Source organism: Lepidochelys kempii, chromosome 14 (genome assembly GCF_965140285.1).
Source record: "Lepidochelys kempii isolate rLepKem1 chromosome 14, rLepKem1.hap1, whole genome shotgun sequence".
Taxonomy (NCBI): domain Eukaryota; kingdom Metazoa; phylum Chordata; order Testudines; family Cheloniidae; genus Lepidochelys; species Lepidochelys kempii.
In genome coordinates, this window is record NC_136393.1 from 38,005,223 (window position 1) to 38,033,194 (window position 27,972).

At 57.4% G+C, this 27,972-nt stretch overlaps 2 protein-coding genes, 1 long non-coding RNA gene and 1 pseudogene across 4 annotated transcripts in view; 2 read left to right on the plus strand and 2 right to left on the minus strand.

The window, feature by feature from the left end:
- LOC140898396 (uncharacterized) overlaps positions 1 to 27,972 on the plus strand; it is a 305,360-nt gene that overhangs the window by 150,360 nt on the left and 127,028 nt on the right. The window lies entirely within an intron of this gene.
- Positions 8,686 to 22,217, minus strand: LOC140904867 (uncharacterized). Its single transcript, XM_078848891.1, has 6 exons — positions 21,906 to 22,217; positions 21,572 to 21,732; positions 20,884 to 21,056; positions 13,010 to 13,107; positions 12,373 to 12,498; positions 8,686 to 11,929 (listed from the first exon to the last, which is right to left on the minus strand). Exons 1-5 carry the CDS (start codon positions 22,173 to 22,175, stop codon positions 12,430 to 12,432), a joined length of 771 nt encoding a protein of 256 aa, XP_078705017.1. The 5' UTR covers positions 22,176 to 22,217; the 3' UTR covers positions 8,686 to 11,929; positions 12,373 to 12,429.
- On the plus strand, positions 11,347 to 27,966 carry LOC140904868 (uncharacterized). Its single transcript, XR_013634692.1, has 5 exons — positions 11,347 to 11,449; positions 22,808 to 23,035; positions 23,419 to 23,492; positions 26,208 to 26,281; positions 26,626 to 27,966. It is a non-coding gene; the product is annotated as an uncharacterized LOC140904868 (long non-coding RNA).
- On the minus strand, positions 14,366 to 20,580 carry LOC140898406 (von Willebrand factor A domain-containing protein 5A-like; annotated as a pseudogene). The gene is made up of 8 exons (XR_013634592.1): positions 20,553 to 20,580; positions 20,091 to 20,231; positions 19,413 to 19,581; positions 19,209 to 19,300; positions 18,802 to 18,946; positions 17,566 to 17,628; positions 15,463 to 15,656; positions 14,366 to 14,454 (listed from the first exon to the last, which is right to left on the minus strand). The product of XR_013634592.1 is annotated as a von Willebrand factor A domain-containing protein 5A-like (transcript).

Sequence of the window (27,972 nt, forward strand, 5' to 3'; positions counted from 1 at the left end):
CAGCGATCGGGGTGGATGCCAGAAGGGGACACTTTGAAGGGACTCAGGAGCTGGGGTGCATCGACTGTGAGGCTGCAGGGCTGGTGGAGACCAAAGGAGAGCGTCTGAGCGGCCAGTTGTGTCCGGAGCTCTCACTCAGCCAGCACAGGCAGGACTCCCTCGTGCTGGAGGCAGGGGGTAACAAGGTGACTCCCAGCCCTGGGCACCCCAAGAAGCATCATAGTTGTAAAAGTCTGGTTACATTTTACAGGGCCTGGCTCAGCACTGAGGGCCAGGCAGCTGTAGATATACCCGTCCATTGCCGCACGGTTGCTCTGTGATTCCGCAGTGTTCCTCCCCATACTTTGGTTGTAGTGAAGTGGCTTTCAACCTTTATTCATTGCAGACTCCTAAAAAATTTCCAAGGAAGGTATGCACCCCTCTGGAAATCTTACGCAGACTACGGACCCCCAAGGGGTCTGTGGACCACAGGCTGAAAACCACTGGTTTAGTGCAATAGCAGTGCCTCGCAATGTTTGCAGTTGCTACCAGGACTGCCATGGCAAGTTTTAACACAATCTGCATAAGCATGTGAATTTTAGAGCACTTGGAGTCATCCACTTAACAAGAAGGGCTTCCCAACCTTGGCTAGGGCAGAGCTGCCTTGGCTCTCCATTACTGTATGAAGCAGGGGGAGAATGAGTGGGAGGGGATCCACCCATCTATCTGCAGCAGATTGGGCTCAGAGAGGTGGGAAGTGGCCCACTCATCTCCCTGAGAGGTTCTCAGCTGAAAGAGAACACCCAGGAGGGCTCAATACAGCCTGAAAGCACAGCTCTGAGGCACGTGAACTGCCCCTGTTCACTTTAGTGGGGGTTCCCCTCCCCCCACCCCAGGGCTGGAGAGTTTCTGGTGTGTCAAGCACCCCCCTTCTCAGCAGTGTGTCCTTGGTACATGCCCCAAACCTGCCTGTTCTCAGCTCCCCCATCCAGAGGGGCAAGGGCTCCCCTGATCCTGGCCCACAGAAAGGCTAGCTCCACCTGAACCTGATTCAGGTAGGAGGAGACTAGAAGAAGGGGTCAGACCCCCATAGGCAGGCAGGCAGGCAGGCAGGGCCAAAAAAATACTGCAGAGCTGTGTGGGGACCATAAATTGGAGTGACCAGGACATCTCTGTAAATGCGCATGAGCTAGCCCTGACCTTAGTACAGACACACACAGACTTTCACTGCCATTCAGCTGGTTGTGGACATCCAAATCCCCTCAGCACTTTTGAAATCTCAGCCTGATCTCCCTGGGAAGGGAGTGACTCAACGCAGGCACACCTCCTCCTAGCTGGTCTGGGAATCAGTTCTCTCCCCATCTGGTGCCCTCTTCCATGAGTTGCTCACATTGCTACCCCTCCCTATAACTCAGGGTGCTCCCTTCTTGTGACTCAGCCCTCCGGCCAGGTCACTATGTGGCACCTCAGGGTAACGCAGTCCCAGCCGACAAGCTGTCCATCTGCCTTCTCAGGCAGCTTCTGTCCCCACGCCAGGTCCTGAGCCACTTTGCCGGTGGGGGGACCCAGGCACCCTCTGACTTGCAAGCTAGGCCTGCTCAGTCTGAGACCTGGTTGCTGCAGCCCAGCGCTCTATCTCCTTGCCTTCCCCTGGGTTCACCCCTGGAGCTTCCTCCATGCCCCTTTGCTACTTCACTCCTCTAGATCTCTTGTCAGACTCCCTGGATCAGGGCACAACTCCAGGGCTTCTTTATCCCCCTGGATCTCCTCCTTGTCCCAGGCCAACTCCCTTTCTCTCCAAGGAACAACTGCAGACATCCTGCCTCCCAGCAGCTCGTTCCTGCATGGGCTTCCTGGCTTGATAATGCTTGCCCAGCTCCTCCCACAGCTGGGCTTCACCTGCCATTAGGCCCTATCAAGCCCTGGTTTCCCTCCAGGTGCAGCATCGAAGGTTAATTGGCCCCTCCCAGCCCACATTAACCCACTCAGGGCTTGTGTGGGGTGGACACCCCATCACACCCACATACCCAGTGCAATTTTCTTGAGCTCAAAGTCCTTACAAGAAAGAGAAGCATGGCTAACCCCCTTTTGCAGATGGGGAAACTGAGGCACGGAGGAGTCATGTGATTTGCTCAGGGTCACCCAGCTGGTCAGTGGTAGGCATGGAAATAGACAGCAGGCTCCCAGCTCCCCAGCCACTGCCTCCCAGGATATAAACACCAAGTTAGTGAAGAAAATGATAGAGGCCAGGATTGTCAAAGGGCCTCACGGGGGCCAGCTGAAATTCCAGGGGAGCTGGGCCTCTATATCCCTCTCAAAGCCCTTTGAAAATCCAACCCTAAGAGAGGGGATATTATGTCAATGTTTGGGTTTGTTTGTTTTTTGCATGTGTTTATTCTCCTTGACATGAGACAGGAGAGATTCTCTTGCCGTGAGCACCCTGACTGTGCTATGAACTAAGGTGAATGGAGCGTTAACTAACAGAGATACATGTGTGATTAATTCAAAAGTTGACGTGGGAACATGGAGGTTTTTGGGGGGGTTTCCCCAAGGTCAGACTGGCAGAGCCTGGGGGGTTTTCGCCTTCCTCTGCAGTGCAGGGCAGGGGTCACTTGCTGGCTTGAACTAGTGTAAATGGTGGATTGTCTGTCACTTGAGGTCTTTAAATCAAGATTTGAGGACTTCAGTAACTCAGCCAGAGGTTGGGGGTCTATTCCAGGAGTGGGTGGGTGAGGTTCTGTGGCCTGCGATGTGCAGGAGGGCAAACCAGATGATCATGATGGTCCCTACTAGCCTTAAAGTTAACGTGATCTCCAGAGGGAAGACAGAAGCAGCATCCAGCAGAGCCCCTCTCAGCTGCAAGGGGTGCTGCAGGAGGCGATGGTGACCTGCTGTACAGCCTGGATCCATTTCATTTGAAACACATTAATTTCACTGACGCTCTGCTTAGGACAAAAATATTTAAAAAAACAAACAGAAAAACAAACCAACCCAAAAGGCTGCTTCATTCTGTGCTCATTAAAACCATTCCTGTTAGCAAAGCTCCTTCTAAAAAGAACTCTCTCCAATGAGCCTTGCAGTGTCTGTGAGTGTACCGAGACCGACAGGAGGACACACTGGTCATTACAACTTCGCATGTCTTAATGAGCACTCAGAGAAGGGCTCAGCCCAACACAGGGCTGGGACCAGCCTGGAGAGCTGACAACTCTCTCGAGGAATTACGGGCCAGCAGCACAAACAAAGTTACTCGTTGCTTTAATGGGTCCCGCCGCGGGCCATCAGAATGGCAACACTGCTGGGAAATGCCAGTCTCGGTGGCAGTCTCGTGGGGGCTGATTAGAACAGAAAGTCAGAGGCATTGATTAAAGTTAGACAAAGGAAGGGACGGGTCTGTTCCTATGCAGATAGCCCCGATGGGCAAAGCCAAAGCAGTCAAGCCGTTCATTCCCAGTGCCTGTGACAGGTGATCCCCCCCTTCGTAAATTCCATCAGACCCTCAGGTAGTTAGGGAATGTGAGGGGCTGGGGGGGGAGGGGCTGCAGTGAAACAGACATGTAAACAAACCTCAGTTTCCCACGAGGTTAGCAAAGGCGTCACGGCCCAGGGGCACTGAGCAAATGGCAATTCCGGGTTTCTAGGCCTCAGTGACTGACGGGCATTGCTGTCCTGCCCGCAACCCCTACCTCTGCCGATGTCCTCAGTCCTAACCCACAGCCCCCTTTTCCCCCACCCTGTTCCATCTCTGGGCTCACACACACACAGCTGTGCTGCTGCCCCTCCATCCCGACCCGCAGCCCCCTGCGGTCCCAGCCCTGACTCCCTGACAGCTCTGCTGAGGGATCTCAGCCCTGACTGACAATACCCCTGTTGTGCCCGTCCTAACGCTGCCCATACATCACAGCAAGGAGCTGTCATTGCTGCCCTGCCCCAAACACACAGCGCTGACAGTTCCCGTCCGTCCTGACCCTCTGCGATCCAAGTCCACCCCCCACCAGAGCTCTGTCAATGCACCACAGTTGTGACCAGCAGCTCTCCTCCTGCACTGCTCCTGCCCTGTCTGCAGCACGCAGGTGAAGGAGCCTGGCCCAGGCCCTGCGTCCTCAGAGCTCTGGTATTTCTGTGGAGTTCTGAGCTCCGGCAGCCCCTGCCAGGCCAGGCCCAGGCCAGAACTGAGCTGTCTCCATGCCTCACAAAGCAGCTTGCACTTCTCCCCCCTCACCCACCCACTCTCACAGAACAAGTGTCCTTCCTTCCGAGAGGGCGCAGAAGGGAAATACGCATCCCGCTCCACACCCGAACGAGAGAAGAGGACAGCAGGGATGCATGCACCCGCACCCACACACTGAGCAGGCCTCATTCCCTCCAGCAGGGGACAACAACAAAACACACACATACAAATACACAGCAGATCCCACAGCCTCACACACACATACTGTCCCAGATCCACAGGATCTGTGGTGCGCCCCCAGCTTTGGAACAGTTCCTTGGAGGATCCCCTTCGATGGGCCAGACCCCCAAAGGGTCTCTCTCTCCCTTCAGGGGAGGCCACGTGGCCTCACCACCTCCTGGACTGACCCTCTGGGGCTCCAGCCCCCCTGCTTCATCCCGTGAACTCTGTCCAGCGGAGCCAGACTCCTGAGACAGATGTGTCCACTGTGCAGGGTCCCGGGCGCCTCCCCCAGGATTCGCGGTGACATTCGGGCAGCGTGTGCAAAACAGCTGGCTTTTTCATTCACGTGGACTCAGCCTAGGAAGCTCTTAGGTTAGCACAGAGAAATGAAGGTGAAAACATCGTCCGTTCTGGTCAGCCCAGGGCCCCGCCCAGCCGCAGTGAACCCAATGTCCAGGCTGTGTCTGTCAAACCTCTGTAGTCAGTTCCCAGGAGAGAGAGCATCTGGAAGCCACCTCTGACCCCCCAGCTCACCCCTTCCCAGTCCTCCGTTCTCCAGCTGGCAGGTGGGTGTCTTGGCTCAGCTACCCTGCGAGAAGGGGGGAAATCCAGGCAGCCCTGGCATTGTCTCGCTGGCCCCCTTGTTCATCTGGGTCAGTTTCAACCAGTTCCTTAATGACTCTTCGTGCCACCCAGACAGGGAGCTGACACGCACACTCCTCTGTCTTTTAGCATTTCCTGAAAACACACGGAGTCCTTTTCCCCGCACTGGGTAACCACGTGCCATAGAGGGGAAACCGAGGCACATAGTGAGGTTGTAAAAATATTACCAAAAATTCCCCCTTCCTCACATATACACATACAATATATCACCAAAAATGTTAAACTTCTGTTACAGTTCTGGGTCTTCATAGTGTGAATCAGAATTCACCTTCCGTGACTTAAGTGGGGCTAATGCATTGGGGCACCTGAGACCCTGATTTGTCTCCAGAGGTCAGTTTCTAACCTTGGTCTCACTGGCATAAGTTTGGAGAAGAAGAATAATTCATAAGAATAGTTTTCAGAGTAACAGCCGTGTTAGAACGCCACTAGCCGTCACCTTCAGCCCCCAACTAAAACCCCTCCAACGCATTATTAAGGATCTACAACCTATCCTGAAGGATGACCCAACACTCTCACAAATCTTGGGAGACAGGCCAGTCCTTGCCTACAGACAGCCCCCCAACCTGAAGCAAATACTCACCAACAACCACATACCACACAACAGAACCACCAACCCAGGAACCTATCCTTGCAACAAAGCCCGTTGCCAACTGTGCCCACATGTCTATTCAGGGGACACCATCACAGGGCCTAACAACATCAGCCACACTATCAGAGGCTCGTTCACCTGCACATCCACCAATGTGATATATGCCATCATGTGCCAGCAATGCCCCTCTGCCATTTACATTGGTCAAACTGGACAGTCTCTACGTAAAAGAATAAATGGACACAAATCAGATGTCAAGAATTATAACATTCATAAACCAGTCGGAGAACACTTCAATCTCTCTGGTCACGCAATCACAGACTTGAAGGTCGCTATCTTACAACAAAAAAACTTCAAATCCAGACTCCAGTGAGAAACTGCTGAATTGGAATTCATTTGCAAATTGGATACTATTAATTTAGGCTTAACTAGAGACTGGGAGTGGCTAAGTCATTATGCAAGGTAGCCTATTTCCCCTTGTTTTTTTCTACCTCCCCCCCACCCCCCGACGTTCTGGTTAAACTTGGATTTATGCTGGAAATGGCCCACCTTGATTTTCATACACATTGTAAAGAGAGTGGTCACTTTGGATGGGCTATTACCAGCAGGAGAGTGAGTTTGTGTGTGTGTGGGGGGGAGGGTGAGAAAACCTGGATTTGTGCTGGAAATGGCCCAACTTGATGATCACTTTAGATAAGCTATTACCAGCAGGAGAGTGGGGTGGGAGGAGGTATTGTTTCATGGTCTCTGTGTATATATAATGTCTTCTGCAGTTTCCACAGTATGCATCCGATGAAGTGAGCTGTAGCTCACGAAAGCTCATGCTCAAATAAATTGGTTAGTCTCTAAGGTGCCACAAGTACTCCTTTTCTTTTTAAGAATAGTTTGGAGCACGTGATGGGGATCCAGAGACCTTAGCTTTAATATAGGAGCTGGCCCTGACTTTCTTTGCGACCTCAGCCAAATCACTTAGGCAAAAGTTTTCAAACTCAGGTGCCTAAAGTTAGCCAGCAAAAATCCCTACTAATCAAGGTTGCCAGACTTGTAGGTTTGTTGGGCACCTGCATTTCTCAGTGACCTGTCTGGGAGCCAGGGCTGCCCAGCAATCCTGAAAAACACACCCAGACTAAAACAGAGACGTTAAGACTAAGATTTTCAAACTGCTGAAGGGATTTGGATGCCCAATTTCTCTTCATTTCTACGGGAGTTAGGCATCTAACTTCCTTAAGCACTTGTGAAAATTCCACAAAGCACCTAAATACCTTTAAAAACCTGTCCCTCTGGATACTAGGATTAGATGCTTTTGAAAGTGTGACCCATCTCCTCTCTGTGCTTCAGTTTCGCCAGATGGGGCTGAGGTCTACGGTTGGGCCAGATGAGAGCGAAGTTTGGCACTTTGAAAGCAGCTTTATAGAAGCTAGATGTCCAAATCCCATTGAAATTCAGTCGGATTTAGGTGCCTAATTCCAGCCTAATTATTATTATTAATTTTAGGTCCCCCCATTTGAAAATGTTGGCCACAAATCAATCTTTCTAAAGCTGTTCATTTGGGAAAAGCAGAGGTTGCAATTTTCATTGAGGAGCAGGACGCTTAATGCTAAACAATTCTTTTGAACAGCCACGGATCGGTTTCGCCAGGAGACTCATAGGTTCCCAGCTGTTCCAAGGCCGGAAGGGACCTCTGTGATATAGTCTGTTCTGGGCATAGCACAGGCCAGAGACCCTCACCCACGGACCCCAGCGTGGCGGTGATGGCTGAGCGTGTGTTGGAGGCATTGGACTGGCCCTAGGAACTCCCAGCTCAGTTCCTGGCTTTGCCCCAGACGCCCTGTGTGGCACTGAGCGCATCGCGTAGGTTGATGTTTTCAAACTAAATGTGATGGGAATTGTGTGTCCAAATCACCTGGTCAGGATTGGAAAATATCAACCTTAAACTCTGGCTCCAGCTGAGGATCTGGCCCACAATCAGCCGTCACTCCATTGGAGTCGCTGGGCAGATCCCCAGGTGGTGTGACCCGGCCGTAGCTCCACTGGACTCATCTCCTCCCTGCGTGTGCTCAGACACGACAGTGCTCAGAGGCATTTACCTACCTAGATAGACAGTGGGGGCAAAACCTGTCCCCACTGAGATCAAAGGCCAACCTCCCATTGGCCGTCTCACCAGGATTGGGGCCTACGTGCGTTCCCTGCTGGTGACTCAATACAAAGGGAAATCTCGGCGGGTGCCTGGGGCGCTGCGATCCCATCCACAGTCCAAGCGCCCCAACCAGCCCTTGCTGCTCAGGAGTTTTGACTGACAAATGGGAAGCATTTGGAAGCGAACCAGTAAAGAGAAAAGATGGAGAATACAGCAGATCTCCATGAAATTCTGGCTGCTTCATGCGGTCGCCAGAGAGCAGCAAAGGATAAGGAATGAGAGGGAAGCAGCATTATAGGGACTGGACGGGAGGGGATGACTCACTGGTCTCTTCTGGCCTTGGAAACTATGGGACCATCTCATCTTCCCTCGTGTGTAACACAGGCCCTAGCACTGGTCCCATTTTGGGCTGTATTAACAGGAGGGTCGTACGTAAGACGCGGGAGGTAACTGTCCTGCTCTACTCGGCCCTGGCAAGGCCGCAGCTGGAGTACTGTGTCCGGTTCTTGGCACCACACTGAAGGAAAGATGTGGACACATTGGAGAGAGTCCAGAGGAGAGCAGCAAAAATGACCAAAGAGTTAGAAAACCTGACCTGCGAGGAAAGGTTAAAATACTGGGCATGTTTCGCCTTGAGACCAGAAGACTGAGGGGGACCCGACAACAGGCTTCCAATAAGCGAAGGGCTGTTCTGAAGAGGACGGTGATCCATTTTTCTCCATTGCCACTGAAGGGAGGAGAAGCAGCAATGGGCTTAATCTGCAGCAAGGGAGATTCAGGTTAGATATTAGGAAAAACTCTCTTTCAGGGTAATCGAGCTCTGGAACAGGCTTCCAAGGGAGGTTGTGGAATCCCCGTCATTGGAGGTTTTTAAAACCAGGTTGGACAAACACCTGTCAGGGATGGTCTAGGTTTACTCTCGCTGACTCAAAGATTAAAGGATTTATTCCAAGAGGAGGTGTGAAATATACATTTGATAAGTGAAGTTTCTTGCTCAAAACTATTTCTGCTGCAGTAACTGACCAAGATGTTACCCATCATGTATCTACCCCAGGTATTATACCGCACCCAGCACTGTCATGTCTGACTCCCAAGTATTTTTCGAGTTATCCTCATAGCACAACTGGAAGTGGGAATATCATCATCATCCTCATCCCTATTTTTCAAAGGGGAAACTGAGGCACAAAGCAATGAAGAGACTTACCCAAGATCACGCTATGATACAGTGACAGAGCTGACAATCGAACTCAGCACCCATGTTCCCCAATCCAGGGCATCACTGGGATGCTCTCTGCAGGCCAGTCTTAGATATCGCACCCCATCAATATTTCGAGGACCACACTGTATTAAGTTTATGTATCATTGTGGGCCAGGAATTGTACATAACTCCATAGGAAAGGGCTATACCAGCTCCTCCAGGAACCAAAAATACCAGGGGAGGGGTGAGTAAAGCAAAGCAACTCACCATCTATGTCTACGCTGCACCCTACGCCCGGACTCTGACTCGTGTCTGAGCCCAAGGCCCCCTTCTGCGTGCACGCAGGTCAATCTGACTCAGTGCAGGAAGCACTCAGGGTCCCAGGATGCTGCTCGGGGGATGGGTCAGAGCCCAACTCCCACTGAGACTCGGGTCCAAGCCCTGTCACTGTGCAGTGTGGACGTGGGTCAAGCCGCAGACCCGAGTCAGAAGGTCTGCACAGTGCAGTATGGACATGTTAGCACAGCTAACCCAGACCCAGCATTGTAAACCCAGGCTTCCAATGCAGCGTGGACACTCAAGCACAGGCTTGGAAACACCGAGTCCACAAGCCTCGGTTTACAATGCAGTGTAGACACCCCACCGCAGACTGATCTGCTCCACAAAAGTTCCACGCCCTCATGGGGGTTCGCACACATTGGGTCAAGCTGGCTTTTCCAGAAACGAGGAAACAAAGAAAGGACTTTTGCTCTGAAAGGATGAGCTTGAACTGACTCGGACCCATCGACGGACAGGACCTTCTGGGCTGGCGGAAGCGTTGGAAAGACTCTGACCTGCTGGGGCCCCATAAGACTGACGGGTGACTCCTGCTATGTTCAGTGTGTTTACATCGGTTTCTCTGTGATGCTTTTACCACAGTAGAAGCCAGAAGTCCTGAGTCCCAGTCCCACCTACTCAACCCACTAGGCCACATTTGCCTCCAGGAACCAAAACAGAACCCGGGAACGCCATGGGCCAGTCCCCTGCTCTAGTCGCTAGCATGCCAAGCCCAGCCAGAGCCAAGGAGAGGACCTAGGAGCCAGGACCAGATGGGAACGGATGGGGCATTACAGGCTGGAGGGTTCATACATTAATGGGTGTGCTACAGTACGTGAGGCTGTTTATGGTCACATACGTGTGAGTACAGATGGTCGTATGCTTTTATTTTGTTATTCTGTGTGTGGATTTTCTATCTATCTATCTATCTATCTATCTATCTATCTATCTATCTATCTATCTATCTATCGGCTCAGAAATACAGACTGGGTCTGCTTCAAAGTCCACTGGAGTCAGCTGGAAGTTGGGATATCCAAAGGCGCCGAAGGGAGCTAGGCAATCAGCTGCTACCAACGGAGTTTATCTAAAGACCACTGGAAAGACTCACTCCGGCTGGAGTTTTCAATGGGAGCTGGTTCCCCAGCTGTCTCTGAAAGAGCCTTTCCTCTGACTTCAGTGGGTTTGGAACAGGATAGTAGGTTGGGATTTTCAATTTGCAAAAGCCTCGTAATATGGGCTGAAATACTGTGCCCGTTGGAGTCGAAGACAAAACCGCCTTTGATTTCAATGGACCAGGGTGTCACTGCTGGTATTGAAGTTCCACTATTCACAGCGGGAAGTGAGAATTAAGATCTCTGAATTCCGTCTGGCCTTTGGGGAAATCTCCGTCCCAGGGCAGCATTCCTTCAGGCCTTAAGGCAATTAATCCATTACCTGGTATCTTAATCCTTCCCTGGAGTTGCTGCGCAATGTGGCTGTAAATTGAATTTGCTGAGTTGCCTTCTCAGACACGGAAAGGCTGAAATAGGGACACCACCCAGCACAGAGTCATATGCTGAAAGCTGTTCAAAGGAGGTCAGTGCTGGCTAACATGAAGTGGGAAAACTGTTTGCTTCTTCCGTATGTTCCTGCAGTTTCTTGATAAAAATAGCACTTTCTTTCCAGAGAATTAACCAGCTGAGGTCTTTCATCGTTTGCTTGAGTCCCAGGATGTCCTGAGAAGGGCCCGGTGCTGCCCAGGATGGACACAGCGTGAGCATTAACCATCAAGATGGACGGTCAGGTTTTGAAGCATTTCTTCCTGTGGTAGAGAATTCAGCAGCTGGTGAATGGGGAGGGATTCACAACACGCAGCACGGGGCAAGCTTCCTCCATCTGCTGCCTGATTCCACCTTTCAGCCTTCACCACGGAATTGCACTTGCCAACACAGCACTGTTCAGCTGGAAAATGACTGACCAGCTCTAGTCTGGACCTAGGCAAAGAGGAAATGAAGAATTAAGCCAATCACTGTGCTCGTGTTTGCGTTCAGGATTGTCCAGTGAAGAGAAAACTGCCATTACGACAAAGTGAGGTTGTGTTTGGACAAGCAAAGATCCTGTTGGTCTTGCTGGCTGTTCAGTAGCTGAACTCCGTGCAGATGGGACTAGGTTGACACTGGATGGCTCATGCAGGGTGAGGTCAGTGCAGCCACCTCTGGGGTGGGGGCCGGAGGCTGTTTACAGAGGGACCCCTCAGTCATTTGTAAAAAGCGAAGAGATGTGCGACATTGATGCAGACGATCCCGAGGACTCCCCCACAATGCAGAGAGGAGGCGGCGGCTGTGAGCAGCGTGGGGGTTACTCAACAGTGGGTCAAAGTGGGGTGGAGCCGGGGGGGCAGCCATCGCTCCTCTTCAGCCAGCGAGAGGCAGATGCATCCAAACTGGTGGCAGAGATGGGATCCCAGCTGGGGGTTTGCTCCGGGCTGGGCACAGGCCGCCCAGGTGGGTCTGCACCCAGTGTCCCCTGCTGGCCCTCGGGCTCCCAGTTGGACGCCCAGGGTAGTCTGGGGAGTGGGTGCAGGGATCCTGGAGGGGGCTCAGAGCCCGAAGATGGCAGGGCCAACGCTGCAGCCCAGCAGGGCGTTGGCGGCTTCCAGGCACTCACTCAGCCGGGCCCCTGAAATGAGAGGGGGGCACTGGAGAGACACCAGCCCGGGGAACGAGGGGAGGGCCTGGGGGCAAAGGGAACAGAGCTCACAGCACGTGGGGGACTGGCGTGGGGGTTGGGAAGCTGGGAAGTAAAGGTGCTGGGGGGCGGGTCATGGAAACCCCAGAAGGGTGCTGGGATTGGGATGGGGAGAGGCTGGGGACGGGGGCTCTCGAGGGCTGGGCTGTGGGGCCCTGGGGGGCAGGAATCTCAGGAATGGGGACCCATGGGGCACAGGCTCTCAGAGCCCTGAAGGGGGCTAGGCTATAGGACATGGGGGGCAGGCTCATGGCTCTGGGCCGTGAGGATGGAGGTTCTTGGGGCCCAGTCTCAGGGGCCCCATGGGGCAGGGACTCTCAGGGTCGAGACCTTGGACACTGTCCCTGCCCCCCACCCCCCAGGCACCCTCTCACCTGCTCAGTCCTGCACCTAGACTACAGCCTTGGCCTCCAGCAGCTCGACTCATCACGCTACCCCATGGCCCAGTCGTGCAGCCAGACCATGGCCAGCACCGTGGCCCAGATGCTGGGGGTCACGTCCTGTGGGGGGCAGGATAGAGACAGCCTGAGTCAGCGCCCAGCCTGGCCCCCTCCCCTGACCTCCAGCCCTCACCCAGCCCTCCCCCTTCCCTAGGGACCCCCTACTCCATCCCCCCACCCCGACTCGGAGGGTTCCTATAGCCCCCGCTCCAGCACCGTGGACCCTCTACCCAGATGCCCAGTGCCATGTCCAGGGAGTAGAGAGATGGCCTGAGACAGGGCCCAACTTGGGCGCCTCCATTTGGCCCTGGGCCCCCTCGATCCAATGCTCTGACCCCGTTAGGGGGTTCCCAGCCCCCCAAATCTGGGCCCGTCTCGCCCACTGGGCTCCAGGTTCAGGGGTCCTTTAATTCAGTCACCCTCAGACTCCCCCCCCGAATGGGTCGCCACCAATCTCATCTGGGAGCAGAGAACAGGCCCAATCAATGGCACCTGCCCCAGATCTCTCCCCTCTCCTCTGCACCCCTGCTCACCTCACTGAGTATCCTCCCCCGGCGTCGGTCTCGCTCACCCCCAGCACAGCAGCCAGCCAGGGGTCCAGGTTCCACGAGACGTCGGCATTTTGCAGAGACACCAGCCTCAGCAAGGGAGACTCCTCCGGTGCCCGCTCTGGGGAGAGACACAGGGAGATGGGGCTGGCACAGGGTTGTGGGTACAGAACAGCGACATGGCCTGTCCAGGCTGGGGGACAGACAACAGCCTTAACGGTCACACTCTGTGTGGCCTTAACTCTGTCCCTCCATGGGTGTCCTTAACCTGCTCTTCTGCACCCTTAACCCCACCACAGTCATCCTTAACTCTGCCCCTTCTTGCACCCATGGGATGACAATTAACTTTCAATCCGAGATGTGCACCCAACTCCCTGTGACTGTTCCTGCCCAGGCATTAATTCCACAACCACACGGTGTTTCTCAAACACAGTCTGACCCCGGGACTATCCCCCACTACAACCTGCGATACAGACCTACGTCCGCAGAGAGACACAAGAGTCTAAAGGGGTAGCGGGGGATGGGATGTTACAGAGTCTATATGATAGTATAGCCATGCATGGGCCAGGGTTACGGGGCAGAGTTAAAGTGATCTGGGCTACAGTCACTTTGTATTTCCAGACTCTCCAAATGCAGGTTTTAAGACAACTTTAAAATTTCTGCCTTTCGTGGGTTTCTTCGTTTATAAACCAGAAGGTGCCAAGAAAGACTTTTGCCCCTGAACTCGCCTGTACAAACCTCCAAGCTCAGACCCAGCTTCACAAGGTTTTTTTGCCTGGGAATTTCCCTCTGGGTTTATTTCAGAGAAAACTGCTCAGAGACATTCCTGTTATGAAAAACTACTGATCCCCGCCCCACACACACACCCTGAGCTCACTGACACAAACTCACACCCCAAATTCCACCTTCACAGAGTTTTTTGCCTGGGGGTTTCCTTATTTTTTTATTCATTTTCTTTCGAGATAATTTGCTTCACAACACTAAAAAAAACAGCCAAGAATTCCCCCTCCCTCAGCGACACAAAGGTTTTTCACCCAGGAATTTCCTTCGTTTTCTATGTCGTTTTTAAAGACTGGCACAGCTCCGTGACCTTCAGGGCACATGGGTCTCTAACCCGATGAAGCGTCACCCTGGCGTTGGCCCACCCCCGGAGTCCTGACTCCCAGCCCCCTTCACCGTTCTGGGGTGCCGTCTCCGGTGGGGCCCCCTGATTGCAGGACGGTCTGCCCTTGTGTTGGGCCCCCCGGCTGAGCTTTGGGAGGCCACGGAGCCAGGACAGGCGCTTGCGAGGGAGGAGATGGCCGGCGCTGGACTTTGGGAGCTGCAGGCATGCGGGGCAGAGGTACTCACGTGCCGCAGCCAAGTCACGGGACAAGCGCCCGAAGACGCTGCGCTGGTTCGGTTCGTCCAGGCGCACTCCGCTCGCCGGCCGCTCGCAGATGGGGTCTATCGAGACCCAGTCTATCATCTCCGTATAGTCCATGATGAAATCGAAATTTAGCGAGTAGATGGACAGACACAGAGACAGACGGACACGCAAACAGACCCAGAGAAGCAAAGGGAGGGAAGAGAATTCCGCCCCCCCCCCAGACACTTAGAGCCAACGCACCGCTGGGACCCCTCCTCCATACCCCCCAGCCCCTTTCTCCGAGCTGGGACCCCCCCACACCCAGCCCCATCCTCCTCTCCCCGCAGCTCCATCACAGCCAGGATCTCCCAGCTCTTGCCCCTTCCCCCCTGGCTGTGACCCCCAGATCCAGTCCACACAGCCCCATTCTTCTCCCACCAGCCAGGACCCCTCCTCCAGCCCCAGGGGATGCAGGGGTGGGTGCTGCACTCCATGGATGAGGGCAGGATGCCGGGGGGCGAGAGGCCCCTACTAGCCAGGTCTGCTCATGACAGCAATGTGCCCGCCCCTCCTGTCCCTGCATCTGTCCGGGTCGGTCTGTCTGTCTGACTGGGTCTGTTTCTCTCTCTGCGTCTCTCCGTCCTGTCCCCGTCTGGGTCTGTCGGCTGATTCTCGGTCTCTGTCCCTGTCTGACTCTGGGTCTCCGCATGCCTGTCTACTTCTGTCCGTCTGTCTGGCACAGACCCCTCTCTTCCGGCTGGGGTGGGGGGCGGTGCTACTCCCCGTCTCACCATGCTAGTGCCCCTGCTCTCCCCATACCCCGGAGGTATGGGGATTGGGGTCGCCGTCACCCTGGAGCAGGGAGGGGGCAGCACAGCCCCCGGGAGTCAGGGGGGCAGGGAGAGGGGCAAAGGGACATTACCCCATAAACATGATGCCCCGCGCATGCCCCTTCTGGGTCCCCCCCCCCTTACACTGGGATCCCCCTGTGCTGGGATCCCTCCCTGGCGCCAGGTTCCCCCCACCTCCTCGTACCGCCCCCAGTGCCAGGTTCCCCCTCTCACCTGAGTTCCCCCCACATGCTGGGTCCCCCCCGGCGCCAGGAACCCCAGCCCCTTTGGGGGTTACCTGCCAGCGGGACATCCCACCTCACCAGCTGCCCCCGCTCCATGTCCACCCCCACGTAGGTTGTGAGGGAGCAGACGACCCCCGAGCTCAGGCTGGCCTCCAGAGCCCGGCGCCCGTCCCCCTCCGACCCCGCGCCCACGGCCCCCTCCAGCTCCAGCAGCAGCGACTTGGCGGCCAGCCGGTGAACGGGCAGCCTGTGCCAGGGAGAGAGATTCACGGGGTCAGCCCTGGACGCCTGGGTTCCAGCCGCTACGGAGAGGGGAGCAGGGTCTAGCGGGATGGGGGTGGGTGGGTGCCAGGACTCCTGGGTTCTATCCTGGCCCCGGGAAGGGAGTGCGGTCTAGTGGTCACAGAAGGGGGGGCTGGTCCCATCCTGTCTCTGTTCTGCTGGGGTGAGGACATGGGGGAAGGGGGGCAGGACCCAGCTGCCTGGGGTGGGGGATGGGAGCCAGGGGAGCATTGCTGTCACCTGTCTCCATCCTGTGGCTGCAGGGAGAACTGCGGCGTCTCCTTCTAGGTCTGGTCCTGGATGCGGTACTGCAGGGTGATGCCCCCCATGGGAATGTCTGGGGGCTGTGGGGAAAGAAAGGTGGTCAGAGGTGGAATGCAAGGGGGGAGAAGATGCCCTGGGACCCCTCAGACCCAGCTTACAGAACAAAGGGGGCAAATACACCCAATGAACACCAGTTGGGAGGCTGGCTTAGTAAGCCCAATGGCCGTCATTAGGGTCCAGAGATAACAATCCCCATTGAGCTCAATGGGGCTGGAGTAGCACAGAGACTTCCAGCCCAGTGGCTATCATTAGACGTCAGAATTATCGATCCCCACTGAGGTCTCGTTTACACTACATACTTTGGTAGAATTACATCGCTCAGGGGCATGAAAAATCCACACCCATGAGCAGCATAGTTACACTGACCTTAGCCCCCCGTGCAAACAGTGCTACATCGGCAGGAGAGCTTCTCCCGTCGGCTTAGAGCGTCTTCACCAGACGTGCTACAGCGGTGCAGCTCCACCGATGAAAACTTATAGTGTAGACCTGCCCTGAGATCAATGCAGCCAGGCTGGTACAGAGACCCGCAGCCCAATGGCCATTGTTAGGGGTCAGATTTATCAATTCCAACACAGATCAATGGGGCTGGGGTAACACAGAGAACCCTGGCCCAATGGCCATCGTTAGGGGTCAGAGTTAACAATCCCAACTGAAATCAATGAGGCTAGGGTAGCACAGAGACCTGCAGCCCAATGGCCATCATTAGGGGTTGGAGTGAACTCTCCCCATTCAGAACAATGGGGCTGGGGTAGCACAGGGAGCTCCAGCCAATGGCCATCGTTAGGGGCCAGAGTTATCGCCCAGGAGGGGACTGTGGGGCTCCTGCCTCAGTCACTGACCCTGAGCCCTGGGGGCACCCCAGTTTGGGGGACCTCGCTCTCCCACCTGGGGCTGCCCGCGGAGCTGGGCGTAGACAAGGCACCGCTGCCCAGCAAAGATCACCTCGGGGTCCCAGTGCAGCCCTCCGCCTGGATCCCAGGGGGCAGATCCCAGCTCAGTGAGATCCCGGTCACCGCCAGCTGCAGGGCCCACTTCAGAGACTGAGGCACCTGGCGGGGGACCGGCACACACATGGTGGGCCAGGACTCCTGGGTCCTGTCCCCAGCTCTGGAGGGGAGTGGGGTCTAGTAGGCTAGAGTGGGGGAGCTGGGAGCCAGGATTGCTGGGTTCTCACCTTGGGCTGCACGCGGTCCTGGCCGGTGATGAACTCGGCGCAGCCCCCGACTACCCGAGCAATGTCTTTGATCAGAGCCGTGGAGGCCCCATCCCCGATGCCGAAGGAGAAGCACCTGGGGCGGGGGGGGGAGGGGGCAGAGACTGGAGGGGGAGGGGCAGAGCTGGTGGGGCCCATCCAGTGCTGGGCGGGGGCAGGGCAGTTGGAGGGGGGCCAGTAGGGCTGGCTGGACTGGGGGGGCTCCCCATGCTGGCGGGGCTGGGAGGCAGGGTGAGGCAAAGGGTTGGGCAGATGCTGGGCACTATGGTGGTGGGGGTCCACATGATGGCAATGCTAATGGGGGCAGGGCTGGGCGGGGTTAGGCACCCCCAGTTACCTGTGGGTCCTCTGCGATGATGTCCTGGGTGTTCTCTACCTCCCCGTCCGTAAACACGAACAGCTGAGCGGGGGAGAGACGCTGTCAGAGCCGGGGACCCCAACCCCCTCAGAGACACCCCCTCCCTGTTGGGAACGGGAGCAGCCCCCTGGAGAGTCTGCCCCACTGACCTTCCCAGAGACCCCCAGCCCCATCCCTCCCCTCCCAGAGATCTCCCCTGAGGGGCTGACAGATGGGGACTGCTGACCTCCCCTATCTCTGTGACCCCCAACCCCGAGGCATGACCCCAACCCATCACCTGTTCACCGGCCCCTGGAGACAAGAACCCACCGACTGCTGTGGGCACTTTTCCAGGAGCTCCCTCCTGACCCCCCACCAGTGACCTCCCTGCCCCTCCCGGCTGCAGGGCACCCCCCAGAGCTGGGCACAGCACAAAGCGCTGCCCCTCCCAGCTCTATACAGAGGAACCTCCCCTCCCCCCCGGTTGCTACCTGCCACGCCCTGCTCACACCCCCAGGGGCAGTGGCCCCCCATCTGGCCCAGAGCCCCAGGCCCATTCCGAGCAACCCCTTGGCCCCGCTCGGCTGCCCCCCAGGGCCCCCAGCCCCTCTCTGATCCCCTCTCCCAGGGTCTCCCCCTTGAACAGCCTCCGAGGGGAGCGGGGCGGGGGGGAGGGAGGGCTGGCAAGGAGGCGCCTGTAATGGCGTATGGCCCACAGCGACAGCTGGGAGCAAACACCCCATGGGCGGCAGCGGGGCACTGGGAGTGGGGGGGCGCTCAGAGTTACTGCAGAGAATCCTTCCCAGGGGGCTGGCTGGGGGGGTCTCGCACCCATCCTCCGGGCAAGCTGACTCCCACATGTGGGGTGGGGAAGGGATTTTCCCCTGGCTCAGACTGGCAGAGACCCGAGGGGGTTGGTCTCCCTCTGCAGCCTGGGGCACTCACTGGTTTGAACCGGAGCAACTGGGGGGAGTCGCTGTGACCTGACGCCTGTAACTCAGGGTTTGGGGGTGCCGGTGACTCAGCCTGAGGGGTGGGGCTGTCCCTGGGGGGAGCGAGGAGCTGGGGCCTGATGAAATGATCAGGACGGTCCCTTCTGTCCTGAAAGTCTGTGAGTCTGTCCCCGCAGGCCCGCATCCCTCTCTGAACCCCCCCCCCCCGTCATTCCTCGGCCCCACAATCACTCTCCAGGCCCGCCCCAGGATGCCCCTCCGGCTGGCCCCGGCACCCCGGTACCTGGCATGGGTGCCCGTCCCGGCAGGGGCTGCGGTAAACGGCTCGTAGCGGCTCCAAGATCTCGGTGCCCCCCAGGTGAGCCTGGAGCAGCTGGAGGCGCTGCAGGGACTCAGCCTTGGTCTGCTGGGTATTCTCCACGCTCTGCCTGCGGGGGGCGCCGACAGGTCTGGGGCTGGGACAGCCGGAGCCAGGGACACCCTGCCCCCAGCCAGCCCTGCCCCCTCACCCACCGACACTCCTGTCCCCTAACCAGCCCTGCCCCCTAACCAGCCCTGTCCCCAACCCACCGACACCCCCTGCCCCCAACAAACAGACACACCCTGACCCCTAACCAAGAGACACCCTCTGTCAGCTAACCAGCCTTGCCCCCTAACCCAGCCAGCCCCCTCCCTGCCCTTCGGACTCACGGGTAGAACGACTCGAACTCAGACCCAAAGCCATAGATGTTGAAATAAAGAGCCCAGGGGCAAACTCTTCAACAGCAGGACCAGGGTCTCCTGGGGACAGACAGACGGATGGAGAGTCAGCCCCACGGGCCCAGCCAGCCTGGCTTGCTCCCCCGACATGGCCCCACGGGCCCATCTAGTGCAGCCTCCCGCCTGGCCGTCCCTTGGTGCTGCTGATGCGCTGGCGGGACAGGTCTCTGCGTCCATGGGGCAGGCCGTGCTGCCGGAGCGGCCCAGCAGGAGGACGAACTCCCCGGCTGGCTCTGGGCCGGCACCACCTCGGGCACTCTGGGCAGCAGGGTCATCATCACGGCCGGGTCGTCCATCAGGGAGCCTGCGGGGAGATGGGGGCCAGCCCCCTAATAGGGTGGGCATGGGGTCGAGACGCTGTGAGCCACCCCCTCAGAGCCCCATGACTGTCCCCAGAGACCCACCCCCACTGCTCTGTCCCTCCCCCACCCCCTCTCCCCTTAAATCCCCACCACCCCCATACCCAGCCCCCCAGTGCCTGCTCTCCCATACCCAGTTCTCCCCCATGCCTCCCAAACCTGCAGTGCTCCCCAGTGCCCGCCTGCTCCCAGACACCTCGCCGTGCCAACGCCAGCTCTGCCAAGATCCCCCGCTCCTGTCCTCCCACCCTCGCCTGCCTCCAGATTCCCCCAGCACCCACCTACAGCAGCCCTAGGACTCCCCATTCCCCCATCATCCCCCTCATTGCACCATGCCCCCCCCGATCCTATGTCACCGCTCAGCACCTACCTCACCCTCCCCAGATTCCCACCCCATGGATCCCCCTCTGCGCCCCCGCCCAGGGGTAGTAGGGTTCAGGATCCCCTCCCGCACCTGGCTCGGCTCCGGGCAGCCCGGCCTCCAGCACCGCGCTGGGTTTGGGTGGCTCCGTGTAATACACCAGCAGCTCCAAGTCCCGGTCCCACGGGGGGGCCTGGGCCAGTGACACCTGGGGGGCGACAGACACACAGTCACCTCCACACGGTTCCAGGGGGGGGCAAGGTCCCGCTGGCTCTCGCGCCCGGCTCGGCACCCCCCAATGGAGACGGGGTGAGGGGCAGACCCTGGGAACGCTGGCTGGGCCCCCCCGGGTTAGGTGGAGAGAAGAGAAGGAAAAACAATCCCAAAGGCCAACGTGGGAACTTGGCTTTTCCTGGTGAAAAATTGCAAAAGTTTGACATTTTGGGGGAGTCTAAATCTTTCCAATTTGGGGGTGACATTTTCCTGGTCCCCTCACCTCCATTTACTTCCACTGAGAAACAAGAAGAGGGAAAATCCCAGACACTAAAGACTTACAGAGCCCAGCAACTGCCAGGGATTTCATCGCCAAACTGGCAGATTTCAGCCTGTCCAGATTTTCCCCAGAGAAATTGGGAAATTCCCCAGATCCGTTGCTGTCACTCGATCCCCCACCCCCTCAATCACCCAAAGAGTCTGGCCCATGCTCTCCCTTTCGGGACCCACCCCTGCCCTACACCACATCTCTCACCCCCTGGGACCTTCCCCCCACCCACAGCCCCGTTCCCTGGAACCCACCCCTCAGCCCAGAACCCTCCCCCTGCCCCACCCCCAGCACCCTCCTCCCAGCAGGGATGGCTGGGACCCAGGTGTCCAGGTGAGCCCTTACCTGGGCAGTGGTTAGGTTCCCGGCTGTATAGCTCAGGGGGGCGAGGGGGCAGTTGGAGAGCACGTGGTCGATGCCGTGGGGCGACTGCAGCATGGCGCTTCGGCTCAGGGTGTAGGGCAGCTCCCCCTGGAGGACCCGTGGGACCTCCTGGGTGATGTTCTCCCCATCCCACCCTGCAGAGAGAGACACAGGGGTGAGGGCCAGGGGGCTGGGAGAATGGGGGGAAGATGGGGGGGTTGAGTTATTGGGGGGGTATTGGGCTTGGATATCAGGGGATTTCGGGATGGCTGGGGTGGGTCATATACCCTGGGACGGGGACTGCAGACCCGGGGGGGGGGGCACTTACCGCAGGGAACACAGTAGTGGCCTATGGGGCATTATGGGGGCTATATGGGTCTTTCACTGTGGGGTACGTAGAAGGGGCTATGGAGGTTTCAGGGGGTACAGGCTGGGAGGTCACTCACAGTGGGGTGTGTAGCTGGGGTTCTGGGGGCTATGTGGTACAGGGAGATATGCGGGACCTAGGGCACCTAAAGGTCTGGTCTCAACATGGGGCATGTAAAAGGGGTGCAGCATGGCTGGAAGCACACAGCTGGGGTACAGGAGGGTCTCACCATGGGGCGTGTGCGGGGGGGGCGGGGGTCTGTTGGTGTCACAGTGATGGGGGTAGGGGATCTGTGGGTCTCACCGGAGGGCGCGGAGTGGGGACAGGGGGATCGTGGGTCTCACAGTGGGGCATGTAGCAGAGGCGCAGGGGGATCTGTGGGTCTCACTGTGGGGCGTGTAGCGAGGGTGTAGCATGGTCGGCAGCACGTAGCGGGTGGCCCCGTCCCCGTACAGCTCCTGTGCCTGCCGGGAGAGACAGGGTCACCCCGAGATCCCTGTCCCCCGAGATCCCCTACCCCCCCCGACCAGCACATCCCTGTACAGCTCATGCACCTGCTGGGAGAGATGGGGTTACCCCGAGATCCCCCCAGCCCGGTCCCCTCCTCTCTCCCCCCCAGGACCCCCACCCCCAGCACCTGTCTCTTCTCCTGGAGCTGGGCCGGGATGCAGGCCCCCCGCAGCCGGGCCTGGAAGGCGTCGACAGCCGCCTCAGCGTCCACGGGGCATTTGAACACGGCCTCCACGGGCCCCGGCTCCTCGTTCCTGCAGAGCAGCTGGCAGCCCACGTCCGCCACAAAGCCTCGGATCAACACCGACACCGACCTGCGGTGCAGGGGCACTGGGGGGAGGGGGACATCAGCCACAGGCCCCCCACGGGCACCGGGGGGAGGAGCCACGTCAGCCATGGGGCCACCCTCCCCCTCACGGCACCGTCCCCCGCAGCCCTGACTCACCCGGCTCCTTGGAGCTGGTCAGGAGGCTGCAACTCATTATCTCGGCTCCGGGGATCTGTGTGAGGAGAAGGTCGGGGGGTGAGATACGGGGTTCCCATGGAAACTGATCGGCACAGGGTGCCCTGACACCCCCACACACACACACACTCGGCGATGGCTCTGAGACCCCAGCCCCACCCCTCTGCTCAGCCAGGTCCTGTGGCAGGGAGTCCCACAGGCCCAAGCTCCTGAGATCAGAGTCATGGCTCTGCCCCAACTGCACCAGCCCCCGGCAGGGAGGGGCAGGCAGGGACTGGGGTGCAGCTGGGAGTTGGAGGATGGAGAGAGAAACATAGGGGGATGTATGGGGATGGATGGACAGATGGAAGGAAGGAGAGGTGCAGGGGTCAGACGGACAGATGGAATGAAGGGGGATGGGGGACTCGTGCGTTAGAACGAGGGGGCTGGGAGCCAGGACTGCTGGGTTTTATCTCCAGCCCCTGGGGGGGGCCCCTGGAACAGTGACAGGGGTTGCAGAGGACTCGGCTCGGTCACTGGGGGGTTGTTAACCCGGCTAGGCCCTTCTCCCCACTGTCGCCCTGCAGAGAAGCAGAGGTTTGTGGAGCAGGCTCCAGCTCCTGGCCGTTCTTGGCAGGGACACGGCCCTGCTATTTACTCAGCTTTCACCCCAGACTGGAGCAGTCGCCATAGACCCCCCCCACCCCAATGGGGGTGAAATGCAGCCCTTGGCCGTGCCCAGGGGCTCCCGGCGTTCTTGCTCCACGCCCCCGAGCCGTTCAGCCTGGGCCTTGGATTTGCTGCCTTACGACGGGGTAAGAGGGCGGTAGCCGGTTGATTTCTCCCGCAGCAGAAATCTGGCTCTGAGGCGCGCAGGGAGTCTCTGCGGAGGAGTGGGGAGCTGAGGGTGGGATCGGGGCGAGGAACGCCAGAGCTGCCGTGAGCGAGAGGGGCTCCCAACCCCACTCTCCGAGCCTCGTTTCTGCTGGCCACCACTCCAGCCCCCTGGAGAATTCCCAGCTGGAAGGTGGGACGGGGAGACTGGGATCACCTGGGGGGCCGGGGGGAGGGGAGGGAACGTAGGCAGATTTCTAGACAAACCTCCTGCCCGGCTTCACACATGGCCCAGGATGGAGAATCCACCCAAGCCCCCGGGGAGTTGGGCCAGCAGCTAATTCCCCCCCCTCCCCCCCGACAGGTGAGCCTCCCTCCTCGCCTGAATTCATCTGCCTGCAACTCCCAGCCACAGGACAGGCCACGTCCCCCCCGCAGGTATTTACCGCCTCTCTGGGCTGCGCTCCGTAGGCTGGGAAAGGGCTGAGGCCAGGGCAGGGCTCCAGCGGGGCGCGGGGCGGGTCGGTTGGTCCCGGCACTGAACTCTGATGCCTAATTCCCCGCCCGGAGGAAGGGAGTCGGCGTGAAACTTCGGCCGATTCACAGGCGGCGGCTCCTGCTGCAGCAGCTGCTTCTTGGGGGGCGAGGGAGCCGCAGGGCGGGGTGGGCGGGGGTGGGGAGCTCCGAGCCCTCATGGGACCCAGCGGACCCCAGGAGCCTGTGGGGAGCAGGTCAGGGCCGGTGCCCCCCGGTGCAAAAGGGGAGGGCTGAGATTTGTGTCGTCACACCGGCCCGGCGCCACGGGGATGGCCCCTGGGAAACCCACGCAGGGAGAAGCGCGGGAAGGGGGGGGTGGATGGGGAGGGGGCGGAGCAGAAACGTTTCGGGGTCACCTCCCTCCAAACACCCCCAAACCCGCCCGGCACGCAGGGCCCCGCAGCCAGGGCGGGGAGACTCTGCAGGGGCGAAGCCCTGAGTCGGGGGATGGGCCCAGACCAGGGGAAGGGGGGCCCTGGACACGCAGGGGAAGGGGGGGCTGGGGCCAGGCCCCCCAGGGGAGGGGGCTCGACTGGGGCCCGATCCGCACCCCCGGTACCTTCTCGCTCAGTCTCTGAGCCAGGCTGGGAGGGAAAGTGTCCCCGCGAGCCCCGCCCCCCGCCAGGGAGCGTCTGCAAACGCCTCACCCCCCACCCAACCCAGCCAGGGAGCGTCTGCAAACACCTCACCCCCCACCCCACCCAGCCAGGGAGTGTCTGCAAACGCCTCACCCCCCACCCCACCCAGCCAGGGAGCGTCTGCAAACGCCTCACCCCCCCCCCCCCGCACCTAACCCAGCCAGGGAGCGTCTGCAAACGCCTCACCCCCCACCCCACCCAGCCAGGGAGTGTCTGCAAACACCTCACCCCCCACCCCACCCAGCCAGGGAGCGTCTGCAAACGCCTCACCCCCCACCCCACCCAGCCAGGGAGCGTCTGCAAACGCCTCACCCCCCCCCGCACCTAACCCAGCCAGGGAGCGTCTGCAAACGCCTCACCCCCCACCCAACCCAGCCAGGGAGCGTCTGCAAACGCCTCACCCCCCACCCCACCCAGCCAGGGAGTGTCTGCAAACACCTCACCCCCCACCCCACCCAGCCAGGGAGCGTCTGCAAACGCCTCACCCCCCACCCCACCCAGCCAGGGAGCGTCTGCAAACGCCTCACCCCCCACCCAACCCAGCCAGGGAGCGTCTGCAAACGCCTCACCCCACAGCCAGGGAGCATCTGCCAGCTCCCCGTCCCCAGCTTCTATAACCCAGGGACCGTCTGCACAGTTCGCCGCCCGTCCACCCGGGAGCCAGGGACTGTCTGCAAACTCTTCGCTCCACACATCCTGCCATGTCCCCCCATTGAACTGGGGCTGGGGAGGGGGTTCTCCAAACTGCCCCTTGCTCCTTCCTGCCCCTTTATGGTGCAAAAAGCGGGGAGGATTGTGGATGCAAATGTTTCAACTCCAAGATACCCCTTTCCCATCAGGGTATTCACCCCACACTCTCCATCCAGGGGCAGTGGTGAAAGAGGGGGGAGAATCCGTCAGTCGACCATCACACCTTCCTCTCAGTAGCGAGAAGGCATCCGAGAGACATGAGGAAGCTCGGACAGATGTGGGGAAGGCAGGGGGGAGTTTTTCCACCCACTGCGTTTCCTCTGGGGTCTCTGCAGAACCTGCTTTTAATGTCCCGCTGGATGGTGTTGGATCTGCCCCCCCAGCCCTGAGTCCTCTGTGGGTGGGAGCCCAGAGCTGGGGCAGAGAGAGGCCCCCCCCCTCCACACACAGCCCCACACCCAAGGACCTCTGGCCTGGAGGGACTCATTGTAATGGGGAGGTGGGAGGTCAGTCTCCATGGCTCCTCCAGACCTCGCTCTCTCTGCTAAGGCTGCCAATGAGGTAGCGCCCAGGGGGATGGGGGCATCTTCTCCCCTACGGCCTGAGCTGGGACCCACCAAATGGACCCCACAAGCAGGCTTCAGCTAGGGTCGCTCTTCCACCCCCATGGAAGTGGCTCTGGACCGTAGCTGCTGCTGGGGCAGGTTCATAGGAGGCACCTGTGAACGGGGCAGCCTGACCCGCCCAGGGGATGACACAGGGGGCACCCAGGGATCCCCTCTTCCTTGCAATTCCAAACATCACAGTATGAGAGGAGGGGTATCCCCACCCCCCACTCCCTGATACCCCCTCACCCTCGCTGCGAGCCTCTCAGCAAGGACTGCGGGGGACTCCAGCCTGGGGAGAATCTGGAGAGAGAAGAGAAGAGAAGAGAAGAGAGCTCCAGGGAGGGGATGGGGGTGCAGAGGGATGGAGGGATGCTGGACGGGGGGGATCTCCAGACAGACAGACAGAGGGATGCGGGCCGAGGGAGGTCATTTACCCAGCACAAGCAGAAGGAGAGTTCGTGCAAGCCTGAGCTGGTTGCCCTGGGGTGGGAGCTGGGTTCTCAACTCAGCCACCGCCCCGTCTGGGTGCAGGGAGCGGGACGGGCCCTTCCCCTCTGATGGAGGCAGAGGAAGTCACAGCCTTAGGCGCAGTCACCGCTCAGCTCAGAGGGCCATTACACTTTAAAGTAAGAGGACTGCAGTTACAATGCAATGTGTATCCCTCTTTTGTATTTATATAGGGCTCATGTTGAAGGAGATTTTTGTCCACCCACTCTGTTCCTGTGAGACGCTAGGGCAAATTCTCCAAAGCCAAGTGAGTTACACCAGATGTGAATTTGGTCCAATGTCCCTTTGTAACATCAGTACCCAAGCTTGTATCCCAACTTGATAATCACTCCATAGGAAGGATAAATAAGTCTTTAATTTAAATACTCAGATCCTCAAACCATGAGCCTGAGATTTATATTGCATATTAGACAAAAAGCGCACAATAAAAATCATATCGTATGAGGTGATCAGGTCCCTCATTCACATTAACTGCTGTGTTTCTGGGTCTTGCTATCACTGTACACTGAGTTGAGTATGTTGTGAAATCAGTAACTTGAAATATTCTTTTATCTTGTGAACCATCAAATGATATTTCCCGAATTGTTTCAGGTGGTCCGATGGTCCAGTGAAGCACAATCTAGAAATTCCATTTGAAACATCCATGTTTGCCAAGAGAAACCAAAGCTACCAGTAAAATTCTATTCAAGTATCAGGGGAAAGGAAGGTGTATTAACTGTATGGAGATCACAGTTAACAAAAATTCTCTCTCTCTGTGTCCCCAGACACATCTATCTATCTAATCTAATTTATCGTACTATCTAGGTATTCCAACAATAAATATATTCAGACTAATCAAGTGCATAGTGTCTCACAAAAGTAGAATTCATAGAATAAACTAAATTGGTTAAGAACGATTTGGGGACATAATCTTCCTTGGACATATCACTTTCATAACCTTTAACATTTTGAAACAGCCTCCACCAGGCCCAAAGTGATAGCTATCCACAAAAGCACCACATTTCGGAGGCACTTCACTATTCTAACGCCTGTGAGTGCATGGAAACGTTAGAATTTACACTCATGAAACTCAATGGGCTCAAGATTCAATGGAAACATGGACACTGCTTATGTGAATCAGTGAGTGACCACTTACAATGATCTTTATGTGAATATTAGGTAAATCAGATGGCACAAAATCTTAACCAGTTCCATGTTATTTTATGAAGCGATATTAATTGTACATAGCACATCCTCATGTTTTAAGTACATTTGGTAGACCAATGCTAATCTACTGTAAATTGGCAGTTGAAGGTCTGGCCCTAGACAGCAGGCAAGCCTCAAAGGGTTTGAATGTTGGGTTAAGATAAAATTCTGGACAATGTAGGGTGAAATCCTGGCCTCACTGAAATTAAGTTCTGCATTGACGTCAGTTGGGCAAGGATCTTCTTATGATTTTTAATGTCTGTCTCACAATATTTGTTGTTTTTCTTCAAATCTCAACTGCTTGAATCAACAGATCAGGTTTCATATTTTCTTTTACATAATCATTATCCCTCTCTCTTCGGTAGTTCTTTTCATCCATAGATCACAAAGCACTATATAAAGGAGGTGAGAATCATTATCCCCATTTTACAGATGTGGAAACTGAGGCACAGAGAGAAGCCATTTGTTAGGGGGCTTATTCCTTCACCCACTTACTTCCCTGGTCCTTCTCGCATGAATAGAGAGCAACAATACCCGAAGTCCAAAGGTGCAAACAATTCAATGTTTATTGGGGTGAACTTCCAGCAAGCATGATTCCAGTTTCCTTCCTTAGTGTCCCTCTTCCCAGCTCTGATACCACAGAGCCTTACACCTGTGTCCCTGTTCCCGTTCCTGCCCTTAGCTAAACATGATTCCAATTTCCCCATCCCTGTTCCCATTTCCCCCTGCCCACCCACCCACCCACCCACTCAC